Source organism: Uloborus diversus, chromosome 4 (assembly GCF_026930045.1).
Source record: "Uloborus diversus isolate 005 chromosome 4, Udiv.v.3.1, whole genome shotgun sequence".
In the NCBI taxonomy this organism is placed as follows: Eukaryota; Metazoa; Arthropoda; class Arachnida; order Araneae; family Uloboridae; genus Uloborus; species Uloborus diversus.
In genome coordinates, this window is record NC_072734.1 from 14,483,995 (window position 1) to 14,504,277 (window position 20,283).

Sequence of the window (20,283 nt, forward strand, 5' to 3'; positions counted from 1 at the left end):
TTTTTTTTTTAATTGATCTTCCATTATTTCTTTAAACTTATTGAATACTGTAATCTTTCTACCATTTTAATCTACTAAGGATAAAAAATAAAAATGGTTTAACTGACATGCGAAATCTCGCCAAGTGTTTTTTGCTCGCACAATACTAAAACTATAACCCTAAACAAATTTTTAGCGGAACTCTTCAGCTCATTATGTAAGCAATAAAGTAAAGTTGGAGATGAAAATTCTCAGCTTTTATTTTTGACATTCTAAAAACGTTCTTTCTCGGTTAATCATTTTTCATTTCGTTCTACGATAATATTTTCATGAACATATTTTGCATATTGTAAATTCCAACTAAATTTTGCAGAAAAAAATGGTTAGTTGAATTAATTATTTTTAAATTAGGCGGAGATGAAAGCCCTAATTCTTCAGCTAATGTTATCAAATCCTCCTATCGAGCTTTAGATTTAAAGGAAAGAAAACAACTCATGCCTCTACAAATTTACACAAAACAATGAAAAATGTTACCTGCTGCCTATTCAAGAAAATATTTTGTATGTCCATTCTCGCTAAATGCTGCTTGCTGCAGTAAAATAAGGTTAGTTAAATTAATTTTTTTTAAACTAGGCGGAGATGTAAGCCCTAATTCTGCTAATGTTATTAAATCCTTCTTTCGAGCTTAAGATTTAAAAACAAAACCCATATTCTTGCAAATTCACACAAAACAATAAAAAAAAATTACCTGTTTTAACGTTATTCTCTTTCAAAAAAAAACATTTTTTTTCGCCTGCAAATGCGAAGTTTGTTAATCCATAGATTTCTTGTGTTTACGCTTTCGCCATTTACGACAATCAACTTACTTTTTAGAAGAAAATAATGAAAACTAACATAATTTTCAGAAGCTAGGGAATGCCATTAAGGGACGATTTCTGTTGCTGAAAGCAAGACAAATCGAATGCGTTAATAAATACTCATAAACAAACTGGCTATATGTTTACCAACAGACACACGTGGACCGCAATGTTTTACCTTTTTCTTTAACTTTGTAAACCACCGCAAGGTAGCGTATTCGAGCGCTGGAGTTGAAAATCTTGCTGATTGCGTTTTCCTCTGACTTGTGACGTCACATGTCTGCCATCCGATGTCCGAAAGCGGGAATCGTGTAAAAGGGGTCGAAATGTAACATTATCTGTACATTTTTTTTTTTTTGAGAAAAATTTATTGCTTTAAAAGTAATTTTTAAGTCACTCTTTTAACTGTTAGGTTGCCTCCAGCGTTTCAGTGCTTCAGGTGTTTGTTTACATTTGATTAACCGCGCATATAGAAGTGAAGAGGTAAAATGATTGACGGTTTGTCAAATTTGAAACTACTCTGTACTTGAAGCTGTCTTTTATCCAATTCAAAAACATTTATTCTCGTATTTGTTTATTGATATTTCTGCTTTAAAAAGACGATGACAGGTGCAAATCAATTTCCACAAAATACTGCTTTTCATTCCAGCGTTCAAAGTGCGCTTTCCAACCGCGATATAGAGCTGTATGAGTTAGCCTGCTTGAGTGGAGTTGCTATTGATCCTCAAGTTTTCAGGTGAATTGTTAGTCATTAATTTAAAAATATTATTCTTCTGCTCAAAGATTTATTTTCCGTTTTATCGCATAATTCGTTTCTCTTTGCACTCATTTAAGTCTCATATGTAAAGGGATCAGACGTACCGATTTTGGCAGCAGTCCCACTTGCGTCACGGTCCTGCTAAAATATCCCGCTTTTCCCTAACAAGAGCGCTAAAGTCCCTATTTTCCATTAAAGTTTCAGGAAATGGAGAAAATAAAAATTTTCAATATTTTTGTGGGCATTCATTGTTAACAGTAAATTTTGACCAAGATAAACTGTTCATATTAATTCAAGTCATTTTTAGATTTTTGAGAGGCAATGAAAATTCACTACTGAAAATTGTGCATTACAGTTTGTACGAAACCAACATCTTTGTAGTTATTTGCTGAAGCTTCAGTTTCTGATGACATATTGAGTTACTTTTCAACTTAAGTTATTTTTAGTAGGAACATCTGAATTATACTTTTCATTTATTAATAATGGTCTTATGTCAAAATTTAAGCGCAATTTCTTTTCATAAAATATGTATATTACACGGCTTAATTCAAAGTTTTTTTTCATGAGTATTTCAGTGTCCGAGTGGGATAATGAGTGACTCAGCCCTAGAAACGAATTTTAAGACTATTTTTTTAAGATGTTTGCGAGAACTGCGGAGAGGAGGAGAGAGCAGGTTGGCGACCTTCTTTAGAAAATTTTCGAACTTGTATCTTTTAGCAGGCAGTTTTAGGCGATCTTTAGGAATATTAATGAGATGAGAGGTTCAGGGGTCGTCCACAGGCATTTTTTTGAAATTGAGCTTCCAGAAACTTGATTGTAGATGATTTTCGATAATGGGGGATTGAAGAAAAAAATTCACGGCTTTGCCGCAAAAATTGTTTTAAAATCGAGCCTTAAAAATAAAATTTATGACGGTCTTTAATGATAAGAGAGTTCTTCTGAAATCTTTTCGAAATTAAAGTCCTAAATACGTATACAGGTAACTACCAAAAATCGGTCACACATACATACACAGAACTTGATATATCTGGAAATGGTCAAAATGATTCATCTATTGAGCACATAAATTCAAGAATTGAACTACACTTCTACGTGTTAGATACAGAAGAAAGTAAAAATGATTTGTGAAAAATAGTTAAGATATTATAAGATCAAACTGCTCTACTTACATCAGTAGAGTCACACAGTATTGAAAGTTTGGTAAAAATCATCTAATAGTAGGGGAGGGTGGGCCACAATTAGACATTGTAAATTCAAAAATAAATACAATTCTGACAGCTACCACCACCTAGGAGGAGTAAACATAATCGAAATGCTTCCCAATACTCCTAGTTTCATGCTGTTCTATGCTTTTGTTTTGTAGAAAAAAATTAGTTATACTGTTTGGACACACTGAAAGTCATTTGGATAATTTCATGCATCTATCATAATCTTGAAAAGCTTCAACAATTAAGCTAAGTGTTGTAGTTTATGTTGTTACTGACACTTTAATCTTCTATTATTCAGTGACATTACTTTTAACTCATGGTTTATTTTAATGATATGAAGCAAAAATCTTTATTTTGTTGTTTGGGCCACAATGAGACACATTTTTTGGGCCACAACGTCTCATTGTGGCCTAAGCAGCTGTAAGCAAGTGTAAAGTACTTATCTACTTCTTGCTTTAGTTTACAAAAAAGAAATTTACCAATAAAAAAAGGCTTGATTTAAAAATGTTTATATTTTAACTAATTATTACAAGTGAACTTTTTATTTTACTACACAGCTTTGTACAAAACAAAACTAGAAACCGGTTAGGTGTTGATAATGTTGAAAAACATGGTACTTATTTCAAAGCACTTTATAATTATAATTGATATTTGTATAAAATAATTATATAAGTATTATCAATAAATATTTGGCATTTATTAATTTATTCTTTTCCTGTTTTTTAAATCCTTAAATGATGTTTTTTTTTTGCTTACTCTAATTAAAATTGTTTTATATGTAAGAAAAAAACAGTTTTAAACATTTAAAATATGCTTTAAGGGCACACAGGACCTTGAACCCATCAAATTTATGAAAAAAAATGTTTTCGTTGGAATTGTGGAAAAAATCACGTGTTGTTGTAATTTTTTTGTTGTATTTTTTTTAAATAACTCTGTACCGAATTAAGTTTCTTTAATAAACTAGCTAAAGGTACTTATTTTGCAAACTTTAGGTAAAAATGCAGTGATTATTCAGCTGTCTAATTGTGGCCCTACTTAATATCTCATAATGGCCCATCACTGGGCCACAATGAGACACTTTTCCTTGAATTTATAAAGCCTCATAACTTTATTTTTCTAACATTAAATAAGCTAAATTTGGTGCAATATACTATAATTTGATACCTTTAATATAATCAAGTGTGCTTCTGGGCTTTTAGAACTCACCAATATGCGAAAAATGAAAAATGAGTTTTTTGTTTCATTGTGGCCCATCCTCCCCAAAATTGAAAAAACGAACAAACAAAAAAAAACAGTAATTTTAGAAATGATACGAAGCACGGGAGTAAAGTGATATGAAAAATTCTACACAAGCTCAAACTTGTTTGTAAAGAAGGTATATTAATATTGACCAGGCAATGGTTAAAATACATATTATTTTAAAACTTTAAGATGAGTTCTTATTGATTTTTTTCAGGTTAATGAATAAGTAAAAGGCTGTGGAGTGGAGCATAATGGTCTCGATTCTTACAAAAAAAAAGGATTTTACTTTATGCATTTTTGACCCCCACTTTTTCATCGCTATAACACGTGTTCATCGTACAGATCTGTATTAGTTCCAGAAAAATTCATGATAAATTAAAATGAAATTAAACCTTCTGTGACCATTTTTTGCTCCTGTCTTCATTGAAAAATCTCTATTTTGATCTGCTAAATTTTGGAAGGAGTGCGTCAAAAAAGTATTAATTACTCTTGCAATTTACCATTTCTTATTGAATAAATTTAAATATATTTGTTTTGTCCAAAAATTTCATTTATATGAAAAAAAAAATCCCCCCCTCCCCCGTGGGCACCCCTGGTAATGTCACTGAATAGCTTAGTCTTTTCCTTCCCCAAACTAGTCTCCAATTGCTTGCAAAAAGAAAAAAGTGTTTTTTTTTTGGGGGGGGGGGAGTATACCTGCACAAAAATAAGCTTATCACCTTCCGTCATGATTTTGGCTGACTTGCCCAGGTCATTCAGGATTGCTCTATCAGCTGCATGTATTTTGTGAGTCCCATGTCAAGTATTGCTGATGTAAACTAGCTAAATAAAATACTAGATAGTAATAAAAAGTTGTTGTGATATTACAAATGCAAAGTTGACAACTCACAACAGGCTCTGGGCCCAGATAAACAGCTGCTAGTTAATTTACCAGCCCCCAATAAAGATCAACAGCTCTGTATTTGTAATTTGAAACTTACATAAATAAACATTTACAAAATATTCAAACATCTTGAAATATAATAAAAAAAAAAATAAAATAAAATAAATAAAAAATAATAATTGCTTTAAGCAGTAATATTGAGCTCCATACCAACATGGAGCTCCATCTGAGTGGTCTCATTCTATGCTAGATATCACTCCAGATAGTTTTCTCACTTCATGGGAGAAAGTTAGTTTTCCTTGGAAATCATAAACCTTGTTAAAACAGAGCCACCAATAACAATTTAATTTTTAAACTTACACTAGAATAAAAAATATTTTGAAAAATTTTATTGTGAAAAACAAATAAAAACAATCCTTATGATTTTTTTTTAAACTTCCTTTTGCAAAAAAGGAATTATTGTATTAGCGAAAATTTTTCACTTATTGCCTTAATTTCCATTTTGCTCACCCCCGAATTAATGTTGAGGTTTTTTTTCAAAAGTGCCTAAGAACGTATAAAGACTCGAAATACCCATTTTGACATTCCCTGAGTTATGTACAATGACGTATGTATGTTGCATAACTCAAGAACGGTATGTCCTAGAAAATTGAAATTTGGTATGTAGACTCCTAGTGGGGTCTAGTTGTGCACCTCTCATTTTGGTTGCATTCGGGTGTTTCTAAAGGGGTCTTTTGCCCCTTTTTTTTGGGGGGGGGGAAGGATCATTGTTAATTTTGATGTATACTCAAGTGGTGTTATAATTTGGCAGACACTTGGCGATATATCGCCAGTCTTTTGGTCGTCAAGTTGGCGACAAATTTGGCAATTTTTTTTTTATAATCTTGTTTCAATTTAGCCACTGGTGGTGATATTTAGAGAGTAAACAATTGAATCACATTAAAATTGCCAATAATGGGAAAATGACATTAAAATTGGAGTAAAAGGAAGTCATGTGATGTACACATCAGCTCGTTTTTGTAATTTTTGGGGGCCCCAAAGCCCGTGCTTCTCGGGCTTACTCTTAAATCAGGCCCTGCATACTTTTTTATAAACGGGTGTGACTGTATTGTACAATGTTTATAAGTTTTTATTTTGTATGGCTCTGAAAATTCCTTAAAAATTACGTTTTTGATGACGAAATTTAAAAACATTTTATAGGATTTTGTTGGAACTGTTGAAAATGGACATTTCACCAACTGAAATATTTCGTGTGTTGCAAAGTATGGCTCATCAGGCATTCAAACCGAATACAGCTTTGAAAAAAAATTCTCAAAACAAAAGTCACTCTTCTCAAAATCCAAGCAAGAAAAAACCTCCAGTTGCAGCCAAGCCCAAAAAAATCAGCGTGGAGAAGCAAGGTGTCTATTGATTTTTTTTCCCTTTCTTGAAAGCTGAATGGATTTATCAACTACAATTTTGTTGCCTTATAGTGGTTCCTGTATCCTGTAGTATGAATGATAGTAATGAGTGAAAGAGTGTTATGAGTGAAAGAGTTTTAGTTATGTACATGGGTAGGATGTTGATGAACTAAAAATTCTTCAATATTAAAAAAAAACGAAAAGGCTCTTAAAAAAAAAATTATTACCCTTTAAATTTTTGAAAAATTGTTTTATTTAGTTTTTATTGTAAATATATTGTGAATTAGACTCGTATTTATTAATTACAGTAAAAAATACGTACGCAGACATTTATAAAGTATAATAAAAAATGAAGTACTAATTCAAATGCTGTAATTTTGTCAATGAAATAAAAAGTAAATTAACACCTAATCAAAATAAATAAGAATTTGTACGCCTTTAGAAATAATTTTTGAGAACATCAGAATTGCATTGTAATTGTTAAATGTTTTTGACATTATAAAAAGAATAATAATAAAATCGTATGAAATCAAAAGAATACCTATAGTCTAAAAGCAACTTCTTATTATGATGAAAACCTCCACATTGTTACTGAAGACACGAAATTAACTTATGGAAATGATTGATAGTTATTTATTATGTTTCTTTTTGTCTCTAGTTAAAATGTCCAAAATTTTCATCCGTGCATGAAGGCATCTCCCCCCCCCCCACAAGGCAAATGCTTTAAAGTGAAAAAAGAAAAGATAAAAATTCATCAAATTACTATAAAGGAAATATTTGCCGAAAAAGCATTTATCCACATCAGAGGCTTAGCCCTGTTATTTGATATTAAAATTAAAATTGTTAGAAACGAACAGCATGTCCCCTGAAATATTCAGATTTGTATTGTAAAAATAATGCTAATTGATTTCAAACCACCTTCTCATTTGGCGAGTCTTCGAAAGGCCCAAATATTTTCCCCCACCTTCAGTGCTGCATAGAATTCAGGCCCATCATTTGGGGGGGGGGGTCAATTGCCCTCCCCCAGATTGAAAAATTAATGTTTTTGCATACCTTTTGCTCTTTTCCCCCTTCGGAAAATTTTGATATGACAGGCTTGATGGAACTAATAACAAAATATATTGTATACTAGTCATTGATGTTAGAGTTTCTTGTAGCCTTGAAATATGTGAAAACTTTATTTTGTAATTTGGGTTATACAAGCTTGTTTTTTCAAATTGAATCTGTACAAAAGTCAACTTTTCATCTCAAAAATATCAACATGTTTAAACAAATCACTGTACATATTTCAAAATTATCATTAATTTTTGTGTGCCATATTTTAATCATTCAAATCTTATTTTCATTTCATCTGATGGATTTGCATTATCTACTTTCTGAAAAACCAATAATTTCAATTGTGCAGGCAGTTCATGTGATAAATACATAAATGATTGTTTGTGCATTACAATAAATCATTTGTAATATATTCAATATTTGCTTTTGCATTATGAACTGTTAAAACTGGAAAGTATCCAGTATAAAAATTTCAGTAGAACTCCAATAATTAACACTCCGACAATCCTGAATCGTTTTCATAATTTTAAGGAAAAAAAAAAGACTGAAGTATATTGCAATTCACAAAATACTAATTTTGTGTACATGTGCTATAATTCCCTTTCACTCCGCGAAGATAGTGTTGGTGCAGCAGGAACATTATTGGGACGATAAATCAGTCTCGTAGTGCAGTTCTATCACACTATCATTCATTGCTAGGTGACCTGGTCTTTTCATTTAATCAATTAAAAGCTTTTTTTTTTATATAAAAGTAGTTTTTTTTCTTCCATTTTCAACATACATACGGTGATTGCACTGTGAAATAGTTCCCGTTTGTATTTAAATTATAAGGGTTCAAAGAATACTTGATTATTTTGTGTTAAAGAAATCATGTTCTTATTACATTATAGTAAAAGTTGTTGTAAGGATATGTAGGGCAACGTGAATCGTAGAAATATTTTACTCTGTTTGCAGTTTCTGTTCTTCTGTAATATTTTGACTATGTTGGACATATTGTTGATTTCAGTCAGAAAATAATTCTCTGAAGATCAAGGTACGTTGATAATGCAAGCCATTTTTAAAATTTGTTACCGATATTGTAATATTTTGTGGTATATCAAAAATGATTTTTGTTGTAATAAAGTAAAAGTTTTTGTTGTCAACATTGCAAAAAGTAATCAAGACCTAGTGATGTTTAGTACAGAGTTTATTTCATATAAATTAGGAATGTTTCGATTTTAAATGTATATAGGAGAGCTATTGGCCCCCCTACTGGTCATTGTACCTTGAAACGGCACCTTACTATAGTCCAACCACGGATTGTATGGAATTTTCAAACGTCCAGATAAGACGAATCTATCTGAATGAGGGGGAAGAGTAAAAATTTGATGCCCGTACTCCGCTCATTTGAATGAGACTCTGCTTCTGCAAAAGCTGGCATCGCTAAAAAATAATAGATTTGTCCATTTTCGGCTGTAAAACGGATGTTTGTCTTTCCATACAATCCGTGGTCAGACAATATAATGGGTATCATTGATGATCCAATTGGTAGATGTCGCTTTCACGAGGAAACTGTTGCACACATCTTGTGTGATTGTGATGTCTTTTGTGCGTACAGGTTTGAACACCTTGGCCGCCATTTACTTGAAACTTAGGAGATTCATGATATTCCCATTAAATGCTTGTTGATGTTTGCTTCGGCTACTAGTCTGTTTTAGGACTTCTGTTCGGGGTTTAGTACAGTAGACCTCTGATTGCAGAGCTTGGCTCCGCTCTGAACCCCCCTCTCCATCATTTCATTCATTCAAATGTATAATATTTAATATGTCAAGTGCATGTGGGGGCAAAGTCAATATGGGGCATTTCATTTATTTATCCATTTCCATATTCATTGATTCTTGCCTAGTCATTCATTTATTCATTATCTTTTATATTCATCCCTCATTTATTCACAAATTCATTTAACCATTAGTTTTGTATTTTGTAGTAAGTTACTGCCCTAAAGCCAGGGCTAAGGCAGAAATACTTGAAATACACCGCCAGCTCAGTTATTCCATCCGAGGACTGCAGTTTCGTGATTTTTAGCACTCATCGGCCCGGAACAGGAATCACATGAGCTGGAGGCGAAAAATCTCTTAAGGGAGCCAAGAGAGCCAAACAAACTGGTAGCTAATGCAGAATTAGCAAACCAGATGAGCGACGCAAGGTATTTTGTACAAAATATCTTAGCTTTGCCATCAATCTTTGAGTTGAGCCGCACCATTGTTGCATCGCTCATCTGGTTTGCTAATTCGCATTAGCTACCAGTTTGTTTGGCTCTCTTGGCTCCCTTAAGAGATTTTTCGCCTCCAGCTCATGTGATTCCTATTCTGGGCTGATGAGTGCTAAAAAGCACGAAACTGCAGTCCTCGGATGGAATAACTGAGCTGGCGGTGTATTTTAAGCATCAGTTTTGTCTTAGTCATCAACAGATCTGTACTTCAGGACCAGACTAACCAAAGTTCAAAAATGGTGATTTTCAGGTTATTACTGCATTTTATGTAGTTATTATTCTGTATTGTGCCATAAGAATGTAAAAAAAAACTTTATAATTTTACCACTGTTAAAAGAGCGTGAGTCCTAATCTTTGTATGCAGCAGACAAACGTTTTTAAGTTCTCCTGTAAAGTTGTGATAATGTGACCTATGTTGAGTCTGGTTTTGAGGTACAGAAATAATAAGAAAGTGACAAAAAAAGTTGATGTTGTTAGACTCTTGTTAAAGTTTGCCTCAGTGTAATATATAAATCTATTAAAAATGTTTGAAAAAATCATTCTTCAGTATTTTTTCCCAGTTCAAAAGAATAAATATAATTTTTGGTTCTATTTGCTCTGCAGCTTTGAGAAGAATGAAATAAATTTTCACAAAGCAGTATCCAATATTTTCATTGGTATTAAAAAAAAATGGATATGGTTACTTCATTTCATGTTTCCTTTTTGAAATAAACCATTCCATGACCGTATACAAGGGGTGGTTTTAAAGGTTCAAACTCTCTCCGAAATTTTTCAAAACCATTCCAAAAAAGGCTTTTTGTCATACTTTTATATTTTTGAAAAATTTATTTTTACTATTTTTTTTTATGTTTTCAATTTAAAATTAAACTTTTATTATTGAGGAATTGTAAAAATTCAACTCTGCAGTATTTAATTTTTTACCTTGATTTTTGTGAATATCATTTGTTACGAAGTATTGCATTTTTCTCACTGAATTTGAAACCTAACACTAACAAAAAAAAAAAAAAACCTAAATTCTTAAATTTGAAAAGGTGGAACTCGACATTTAACATATTTTTTATTGTTGCCAAATTATACGAATTTAAAAAGCATTACTTCACATGCGCATATATGAGTACACCCATCTCTTATTTCGAGTTATCAAAGATATATATTGTTTAATAGGGGTACACGGAAGTTACAGTTGATTTACAGTTGATGGAAGTTACAGTTACACATCAAATTTGTTTCCTGCATTAAATAGATACATAATCTTTTACATTTGTGTTTTAAATAACCTATTGTTACAAAAATCAATAGAATCTTTACTAATAATAAAGCTGAAAGTCTCTCTGTCTGGTTCTTTTTTAAGCGCATAGCGCCGAGACCGTTCGGCGGTTTTTCACGAAATTTGGCATGTAATTAGTTAGTAGCATGGGGATGTGCACCTCAAAGCGTTTTTTCGGAAATTTGATTTTGTTCTTTTTCTAATCCAATTTTAAGAACATTTCACGGAGCAAATTATCATTACGTGGACGAGTAAATTACCAAATTGTCATAACGTGGAACCGTAACATGGGCGAGCAAGTTAACATAGCAATTTGGCGAGAAATTTATCATCCATTAATTGTAAATATATAGGCAAACCAAATGACCTTTTAATTTTCTAATACAGGCAAAGCCGTGCGGGTACCGCTAGTATATGAATAAAGTCAAATTTAGTTGGTCATAGAGATTTCAGGAGAAATGTGAAACCCTCCCCAAAGCAAAAGTCTGGTTACAGCCCTAAACCATTTAGTTGTACCTCAGCGAAGTAATTTGTCATAAATAACACACCTAAGAAGTAAGCCTAATTTTATAGCATCTCAAAAACTGCTTAAAGATTACAGTAGAGGGTGCTCGTGTAAGATTTTTGATTACTCCAATGTAAATTACAAAAGCTGTCTGAAAGAAACACAACAATCAACTTTTCCTTGAAATGACTACAAGAAAAATTGTGATCATTCTTGTTTCCAATAATTTGCCACTTTCTGGATATACGAAGGTTGATCCAAAAGTAAGGTTCCCATCCAATTTTATAAATATACAACACTGTTGATTCTCATTGAATACATCGTTGGAAAGAAAAAACGTTTCTCTATTTTTATACATTTTCGCCATCTTTTTCTGTGCATTATTGTCGACAGTGCCCTAACTTCTGTATCAAGTGTCACATAAGACCACCGCCAACCTGTTGAGCAAGCATTTGGCCACTTTTTCGAGTTTGTCGTCACTCCGGAAATGTTGGCCATCAAAGTGCAAACTTAGGAAACAAGTGATAATCACTAGCTAGACTCTAGCTCTGAACTGCAATCAAGAATGGAGTGGTTTGTTGACTGTAATGTCACACTCTGGCGTTGGAATTCTGTAACACTTAATACAGAAGTTAAGGCACCGTCGACAATAACACACAGAAAAAGATGGCGATGATGTATAAATATAGAGACATTTTTTTCTTTCCAACAATGTTTTAAGTTTTAAGCACTTTTACACTAGAGTAAAATTTTCAAAAAGAATCCATTTGTAATGCGAAAAGTATTGAGTAGCTACCATGAACCAGAGTCCGAAACCTGCTTTAAGTTCGTAAGCCCGAGTCCACTTCGGGCCTGGGGTTGAGCCATTACTACCTACAAGAAAGCCTCATCAGTGGTTTCTTTAAATGAGTGATGACGTACTTGAAAACGGCTGAGCCTAATCCTTATTTGGCTGTTTATCGCTATCAGCGCTCGCCAATCTCAAATTAAGTTTTAAAATTCTTTGCCATTTTTCCCCCACTAATGCTACTGTACAGCAGAGTTCACTCTGGATTTAGTAAAACTCTTTTTTATATTCAGTAAATTACCGTCCATTAGCCAGGGCTAAAGCAGAAATACGTGAAATACACCGCCAGCTCAGTCATTTCCAGCCGAGGACTGCAGTTTCGTGCTTATTAGCACTCATCAGCCCGGCATAGGAAAGTGACTGAGCTGGAGATGGAAAACCTCTTAAGGAAGCCAAGAGTGCGAAACAAACATTAGCTACCAGTTTGTTTCGCACTCTTGCTTCCTTAAGAGGTTTTCCATCTCCTGCTCGGTCACTTTCCTATGCTGGGCTGATGAGTGCTAATAAGCACAAAACTGCAGTCCTCGGCTGGAAATGACTGAGCTGGCGGTGTATTTCACGTATTTCTTTTTTATAGTTTAATTAGGCAAATTTCAAAGCATCTCAGTAATATTACAACGTAATGAAGAATTAAAAAAAAGGAAAATCTTTGAACTTTAACAATCTATAATGGATATAATTTACAACATAAAAAGAGGTAAGAAATTTTGTTTTGTTTTTTTCAAGCCATGAATGGCTCATTCTTTCTCACAAATTGCATTTTTGCAATGAAATATTTACAAAACTTTAACATTTTAGATATTTTTTTACATTTTGCATAAAAGAAATTCTGATCACTAAATTTTTTGTCCTCAATTCATTAATTTTAATAGAATGCAGTTACTAACTTCACAAAAATCTGCAAGAATGAAGCTAAAAACTTGTTTTGATTGTGAACGAACAAAAAATGAAACTTATATCGCCAAGGAAAGTAAACAAGAAAATATTTCACTATTTATCTGGTGATCTATGGGTATTTCTGGTGGTAATCTGGTATTTTTTACTTATTATTTATCTGATGATCTGGCAGGCCAAGGAAGTGTTTGACAAGCTTGCAGACAGTTTTTAGCAACACATGCCGTATGTGTTCAGGCATTGTCCTGCTGAAAAACCAGGCGAGGGTACTGCAGAAGGAACGGTAGCAAAACAGGTCTTAGGATGTCGTTGACGTATAGTTGTGCAGTAAGTGTACTTCTAGTTACGATCAAAGGGGTTCGGCTATTAAAGGAAATGGCACCTCAGACCATAATGCCTTGTTGAGGGCCGGTATGATGTGTAATAGTGAAAGCAAGATCCCTCCTCTGCCCTGGGTGTCTCCAAACACGTCTTCGATGATCGTCAGGAGAGTTGGAAACGGGATTCGTCGTTAAAGACTATACATCCCCAGTCGGCATCATTCCAACCCAACTGGCCTCTTTCAATCCAATGACACGACCTCTCTCAAACCCTGACGGTTGCTCGTAATGAGCATAAACCCTGGGGCGAGGCATTTTTTAAGTTGTTAAAAGGTAATCTGAATCACAGTCAAATCGAAAATTTTAACAACCGTTGAAGAAATGCTCCTTATATACACCTGCTTTATGCGCAGTTCCGATGCACTGGAGATCAAACTATTCATTCACTGGACACCAAATTTTAATCATTTGCATATCTGGTCAAAACACTCATGCATACAAAATTTCAAAGCAATTGGATGATTGCTTCTTGATGCGTCAATTTTTTTGTTATAGAGTCAATTTAAAGAAAAAAAAAAAAGACTTAGAAAATAAACTTTTGATTTCTCCTTTGATCAATGTTAATATGTTTGGTGAACTACACTTCTTAAAATAATAGATTTAGTATGTTAAGAGACATAAATTAAAGCGATTTTCATCAGGAAATTTCCTGAGTCGGTTTCTTTCGGTAATGTGACGAAACCAGTGATAGGGATTTCTATGTAGGAGGTGGTGGCTGAGCCCACCCCCTCCTAATCTCTAATCCAAATCCAGATGTTATGTGATTGCATGTAATACATTAGCAGTTATGAGCAATTCTTTTTTTCACATTTACATAAATTTTTACATCCACTGCTAGTTTGTAGCTACAGTGCAAATATATGTGTGGGTGCTACTGATTTTTTTTTCTCCATTTTGTGCACTAACATCATTTTTTGCCTATTTGCAGAGTATTTGCAAAATTTCCGTGTCTGCTGTTGTCGTGTCACTTTATTCCGCAGGTAGTCCGGAGTTTACTGAAGATTTAAAATTTTTAAATGTCACTACAAATTTAATCAAGGCTGCAAGTGAAGAGAAATAAAATGAAAGCAAAATGAAATTGTAGAAAAAAAGGGCAGTCATTAAAACTGACTGCTTTCATTTATTATTTAAGAAAATGCCTGAGCACTGTACATTGTATATATACATTTCAAATCGATGTCATTCTGGTTTCTGTTTTCAATTCACACAAAATCAAGCAATTGAAAGGACAACATTCAGCATTGGTTAAATTATAAATTCAATTTCAAAATTTCTAAAATAACTATTTTTTTTTTTCATACTCTGGACTAGACGTTATACAGTGGAACCTCAGAATGTGAAGTGAACACTCAAAATTAGATTTGAACAAAAGGCAAATCTAACTATGGTTCAAAAGCTGTTAGTTTTTTTCCTGACAGCTTTTTTAGTTCGGGAATCTTTTGCTAAGGGAAGGGGGGGGGGGGAACCAGTTTAGGAGGCCTAACCTATTTATTTAACTGGAAGGAAATAATCAGAATTTCTTTAAATTTGGGGGATATTTTATACATCTTTTGAAGTATTACTTGTAATTTTTTCAAGTCGTTTCCACCAGAAATAGTGGGGTTAAAAGCTGCTGTCTATGGCTAGTCACCATTAGAGCTTGTTGCTGGTGGGCACTACCAAAGCCAATTTTTATCTGTAATAATTATAAATTTTTTGTTCTTGTAAACAACATATTTCCTAAGAATATAAACCTAATTGTGATCAAAAAAGTTGAAAATTGCATGTCTTTGAGGTTTTTAATAACAATGTCATGTTTTTCTACCATTTTTTCCCATTTCTTGAATTAAAAAATATTTTTATTAATAATATCATCCCAAATTTAGATTCATATAGAGTATAATTAAATAAAGAATATTCACATAAATTTTCAGAACGATTGGTCAATAACTCTTTGAGCTAGAATCCCACCAGTTGAAGAAAGTTTTTTCGAGAAAAACGAGTTTGAAAGAAAAAAACTGCTGTGAGCGTTTCCGAATCTGCACAGTCATTATAAGTGCTTACAGCATTGGAACTAACTGGAATTTTTCACTGAAATTTGGGAAACATATTCTAGAACAGTTTTACTAACATTTTATGACAAAAAAAAAGAAAGATTTTTTTGACCCATCTAAACTGGAAAGGAATAAAATCTATTTGCTAAGGTGATGTTGCAGCCCCACACGCTTCGGATTTCTTTACAATAATTCTGTACTGTACGATACTTACAACACTATTCACGCTACTCTGTCATGGGCAGGTTAACAGCAATATCTACCGAAATAGATTTTAAGACAGTAAAGAAACTCATTTTGGATTCAATATTAACAATAGAAAAATGTTGGAATTAGACTTTTTTAATGATTTTTTTACAGCAGGAACCAAATAAGCATGTTTGTACAAGAAAGTTAACCTGGGGTGTTTCTGATCCGAAAAAATTTTGGGCTGTCAACACCATCTAAAACTGAAAAATTATTTAAAAAAAACTTTTTAAATGATTTATTTAAATGATTATTATGTGACTTTTGTATGCATATTTGAAAAGTTTTACTCGGGGGGGGGGGGGGGGGGTCAAGCTGACTCTAAATATCCCAAAATTTGACTATGTCTTCAGAAAATTTTACTTCAGTCCACTATCACTCCTGGCTATACTGCCGTGTGCAGGCAAACGGCAGTATCTGCAGAAATGAGTTTTCGAGATCTTTGAAGAAACGCGTTTTGGATTCAATACTAACAATAAGGAAATGCTGGAATAAGAAGTCTTTTTGACGCCTTTTTTCAGCAGAACCCAAATAAGCAAGCTTGTACAATAAAGATAACATACAATAGATGACAAAAATGTAAAAAAAAGAAAAATTTGCAGTTACTGCCCTTTACCTGCACACGGCAGTATATTGTAAATGACATTAAGCATTCTTGCTTTATCTAGGGTAAAATTGCTTCATTATTAACCGAAAACAAAGACTTTCAAAACACTATTGAGCTAATAACTAGTTTAAGTAGAGTACCAGATAAAAAAACTTGCAGAAATTCTAGTAGGGCCAATTAGTTTGTTTTTCTGAGGTTGCACTGTATTTGCATAACAAGCTTAAATTCAAAGTTAGAGCAATAAATACATAGAAGCTATTCCACCTAATTCATCTGGTTAATGAAATGTTTTCAATATCTAACATGAAAAATGTGAATGTTTCTAATATCGTGGTTTTCTCTGAATCTATAGCCATTTTCTTTATTATTATAACTTTTAAAAAATTTGGTTTGACTACGATCAGTTTAATACAAGTGGTTTTAAACTAAGATCATGGCAATAGATGCATTGCACGTCTATATATTTAATGCTCCAAATTTCCTACACAAAAAGCATACACTGATTAGCTTCAATGCTTCTGAAGTATCAAAATACCTACACTACAGCACCATATAATGCCAACTTAACATTCAATAAATCAAGAAGAAAATCTATGTTCTATAATTCAAATAAATATATAATGCAAAACTGTTTAACAAAAATTAATTTAAAAATCCATATTTTAAATTTTTTTTTGAATATGTTTACACTTTTGAGAGGTAGAGTGAAATTTTAAATTGGTCCTAATAAGAGAGCATTGATCATTTAGTTTAAAAAAAAAAATTGCTTTAATCATACTAAATCATGTTTTGATTAATTTTTTCTTTAACGTTTCCGTTGAACCTTTGTGTACACTACCTTTCTGTTAATTCTGTTCTAATTTTTTTCGGAAAACAAAGAAAACTACACTCGCTTATGCGTAAAAATATTAATTTTTTAAAGCCCAACAACCCAAGTTTTTACAGACAAAATTTTAAGAACATTAAATTTAAGGAAATTTTATGTTGTACAGCACAAAACCCTAATGTTGTTTATTCTCTACTTTAGCTTTTCATATTACGAAACATTTTACTAACAGTTGAATAGCGTGACTTTAAAAGTTTTGCATTATTGTGTAACAAAAAATATCCTTTAAATAGGTTATGGAAATAATCACAAGTACTTTTTTTCCTAACTGATTGCGAGGTCACGATGCAGAATGTTGTCTTTTTGATGTGCCTAATTTTGTATAGAAACCTAGTCAAAGGGCTAAAAAGTCTTTTAAAAGTGTAGTTCTCCTTTTCTCAGCCACATCCATTTGATTTTCTAAATCCTGAAAGTAAAAAAGTCAACTGAATGTCTAATCATGATGAAACATTTATCAAATACAATGCTCAAAAAGGATCATGGTTTACAAAACACATTATATATTTTTAAAGATTTCAGAAAAACAATGAGAAATAAAGGGAAGAGAAAAATTTTGGATCTAAATAAATACTTTTTACTTCCTTTTACAAAAAAAAGGAAGTATTGGATTCGCGAAAAAATTTTCACTCAAAATTCGGCCTTAATTTCCATTTTGCTCACCCCCGAATTAATGTTGAGTTTTTTTTTCAACCCGACCACACGTGGATAAGTGCCTAAGAATGTATATGCATCCAAAATATCCATTTTGACATTCCCCGAGTTAATTACAACGACTTTTCTCGTGACATCCGTATGTATGTCGCATAACTCAAGAACGGTATGTCCTAGAAAGTTAAAATTTGGTACGTAGACTCCTAGTGGAGTCTAGTTGTGCACCTCCCCTTTTGGTTGCATTCGGGTGTTTCTAAAGGGGTCTTTTGCCCCTTTTTGGGGGGAAATCATTGTTAATTTCGATGTAAACTCAAGTTGTGTTATAATTTGGCGATTTGGCGACATATCGCCAGTCTCTTGGTCGCCAAGTTTTGTTGCCAACTTGGCGATTTTTTTTAAAAATCTGTTTCAATTTGGCCATTGTTGGTGATATTTAGAGAATAAACTATTCAATCATGTGTCTGTATGTATGTTTGTATGTATGTGCATACGTATGCCGCATAACTCAAGAACGGTAAGTCCTAGAAAGTTGAAATTTAGTACGTAGACTCATAGTGGGGTCTAGTTGTGCACCTCCCTATTTGGTTGCATTCGAATGTTCTAAAGGGGGTCTTTTACACCTTTTTGGGGGGAAATCAATGTTAATTTCAATGCAAGCTCAAGTGGTGTTATAATTTATGCAAACACCTGCCAATATATTGCCAAGCTTTTGGTCGCCAAGTTTTGTCGCCAACATGGCGACAAGTTTGGCGATTTTTTTAAAAAAAATCTGGTTTCCATTTGGCCATTGTTGGTGATATTTAAAGAGTTAACTATTGAATCACATTAAAATTGCCAATAATGGGGAAATAACTTTAAATTGGTGTAAAAGGAAGTCATGTGATGCACACATCAGCTCGTTTTTTCACAATTTACAGATCCTTTTTGAAAGCTCTCTCTGATAGATATATATACAACACTCACATAAATATGGTAAAGCTGTAGTGTTACATTAAAAAAGGGGCTATTACGGCAGACACAGGTAACAAGATAATAGAAGACCAATAAAAAAGAAGTAATTTCATTTCAAGTTACAATAAAATGTTTTCAGACAAAGAGAAGAACAAAGAATATTGACCTCAACAGTGATCGTAATCCGAGGTCACTTCTTAAACTCACAATGTTTTAATGTGATAAAGAGGTTCTCTTGAATCCTGAATGCACAATTTAATGTGTGTGTCAAAAGCTTGACTTTTTTACTTATCAAAAGAAATCTAGCTATCTTTAAAAAACAGCATTAACATGTACTTGAAGGTCTTTTCAGCATGAGTCAGCTCCTACTCAGTTAGATATAAGTGGTTGTTTATCATATTTTGCAACTAAAAACTAGTTTGACTGCCACAATTTAACATTCATTGTTTGGAAGCCAAATGTTTAATTTAAAAAATTTACATGCAGTAGCCTTTTTTGGGTAGATTTAAAAATAACGGAAACTTGTTCAATACATGAAATACACCGCCAGTTCAGTCAATTCCAGCCGAGAACTGCAGTTTCGTGCTTATTAGCACTCATCAGCCCGGAATAGGAGTGACTGAGCTGGAGGTGGAAAACCTCTTGAGGAAGCCTAGAGTGCCAAACAAACCGGCAGCTAATACAGAATTAGCACTGACCAGACGAGTGACCGAAACAATGGTTCGGTTCAACTCGAATATTGAAGGCAGGGCAGGTATATTCAGTAAGTTACCGCCCTATAGCCAGGGTTAGGCAGAAATACATGAAATACACCGCCAGCTCATTCAATTCCAGCTGAGGACAGCCACTGTAAGCGGTAGGGCGGTAACTTACTGAAGCCCTTGCCTTTAATTATCGAGTTGAACCAACCATTGTTTCAGTCACTCGTCTGGTCAGTGCTAATTCTGTAATTAGCTATCAGTTTGTTAGGCACTCTAGGCTTCCTTATGAGGTTTTCCACTTCCGGCCCAGTCACTCTTATGCCGGGCTGATGAGCGCTAATAAGCATAAAAGAGCAGTCCTCTGCTGGAATTGACTGAGCTGGCGGTGTATTTCATGTATGCCTTAGCCCTGCCTATAGAGCGGTAACTTACTGAATAAACTTGTTCAATATTAAACGATTTTTATCGATATTTTTTAAGTAGCATCAAAACGAAAATGTTAAAATTTTTCTTCTTGAATCTATTTCTTTTGTCTAAACCAGTAAGACAGAAATGAATTTAAGTTACTTACACCCCTGTCTGTTGTTTCAGCTCGCTCAATTTTCCAGGATAAATTTTCAATTTCTGCTTCAAGTTGAGCTTGCTGATATTCAAACTAAATGGGAAAAAATATTTAATTAAA

General features: G+C 33.2%; 2 protein-coding genes across 2 annotated transcripts in view; one reads left to right on the top strand and one right to left on the bottom strand.

Annotated features, from left to right (window-relative positions):
• Positions 1-1,336: 1,336 nt before the first annotated feature.
• Positions 1,337-6,437, top strand: LOC129220131 (mitotic-spindle organizing protein 2-like). Its single transcript, XM_054854474.1, has 2 exons — positions 1,337-1,572; positions 6,127-6,437. The coding sequence occupies exons 1-2, from the start codon at positions 1,439-1,441 to the stop codon at positions 6,335-6,337; spliced, it is 345 nt and encodes a 114-aa protein (XP_054710449.1). The 5' UTR covers positions 1,337-1,438; the 3' UTR covers positions 6,338-6,437.
• Positions 6,438-14,605: 8,168 nt separating this feature from the next.
• LOC129220253 (potential E3 ubiquitin-protein ligase ariadne-2-like) overlaps positions 14,606-20,283 on the bottom strand; it is a 47,543-nt gene continuing 41,865 nt past the window's right edge. Inside the window, exons 13-14 of the mRNA XM_054854628.1 lie at positions 20,173-20,256; positions 14,606-17,704 (exon numbers count right to left, since the gene is read on the bottom strand). Coding sequence (XP_054710603.1) covers positions 17,633-17,704; positions 20,173-20,256 — 156 coding nt within the window. The 3' untranslated portion in view covers positions 14,606-17,632. The remainder of the gene's footprint in view (positions 17,705-20,172; positions 20,257-20,283) is intronic.

Excerpts from the sequence above, each read along its gene's own strand:
- LOC129220131 (XM_054854474.1), top strand. The coding sequence starts at position 1,439 with ATGACAGGTGCAAATCAATTTCCACAAAATACTGCTTTTCATTCCAGC. Across the intron at positions 1,573-6,126 it reads ATTGATCCTCAAGTTTTCAG|GATTTTGTTGGAACTGTTGA; the intron begins GTGAATTGTTAG and ends AACATTTTATAG.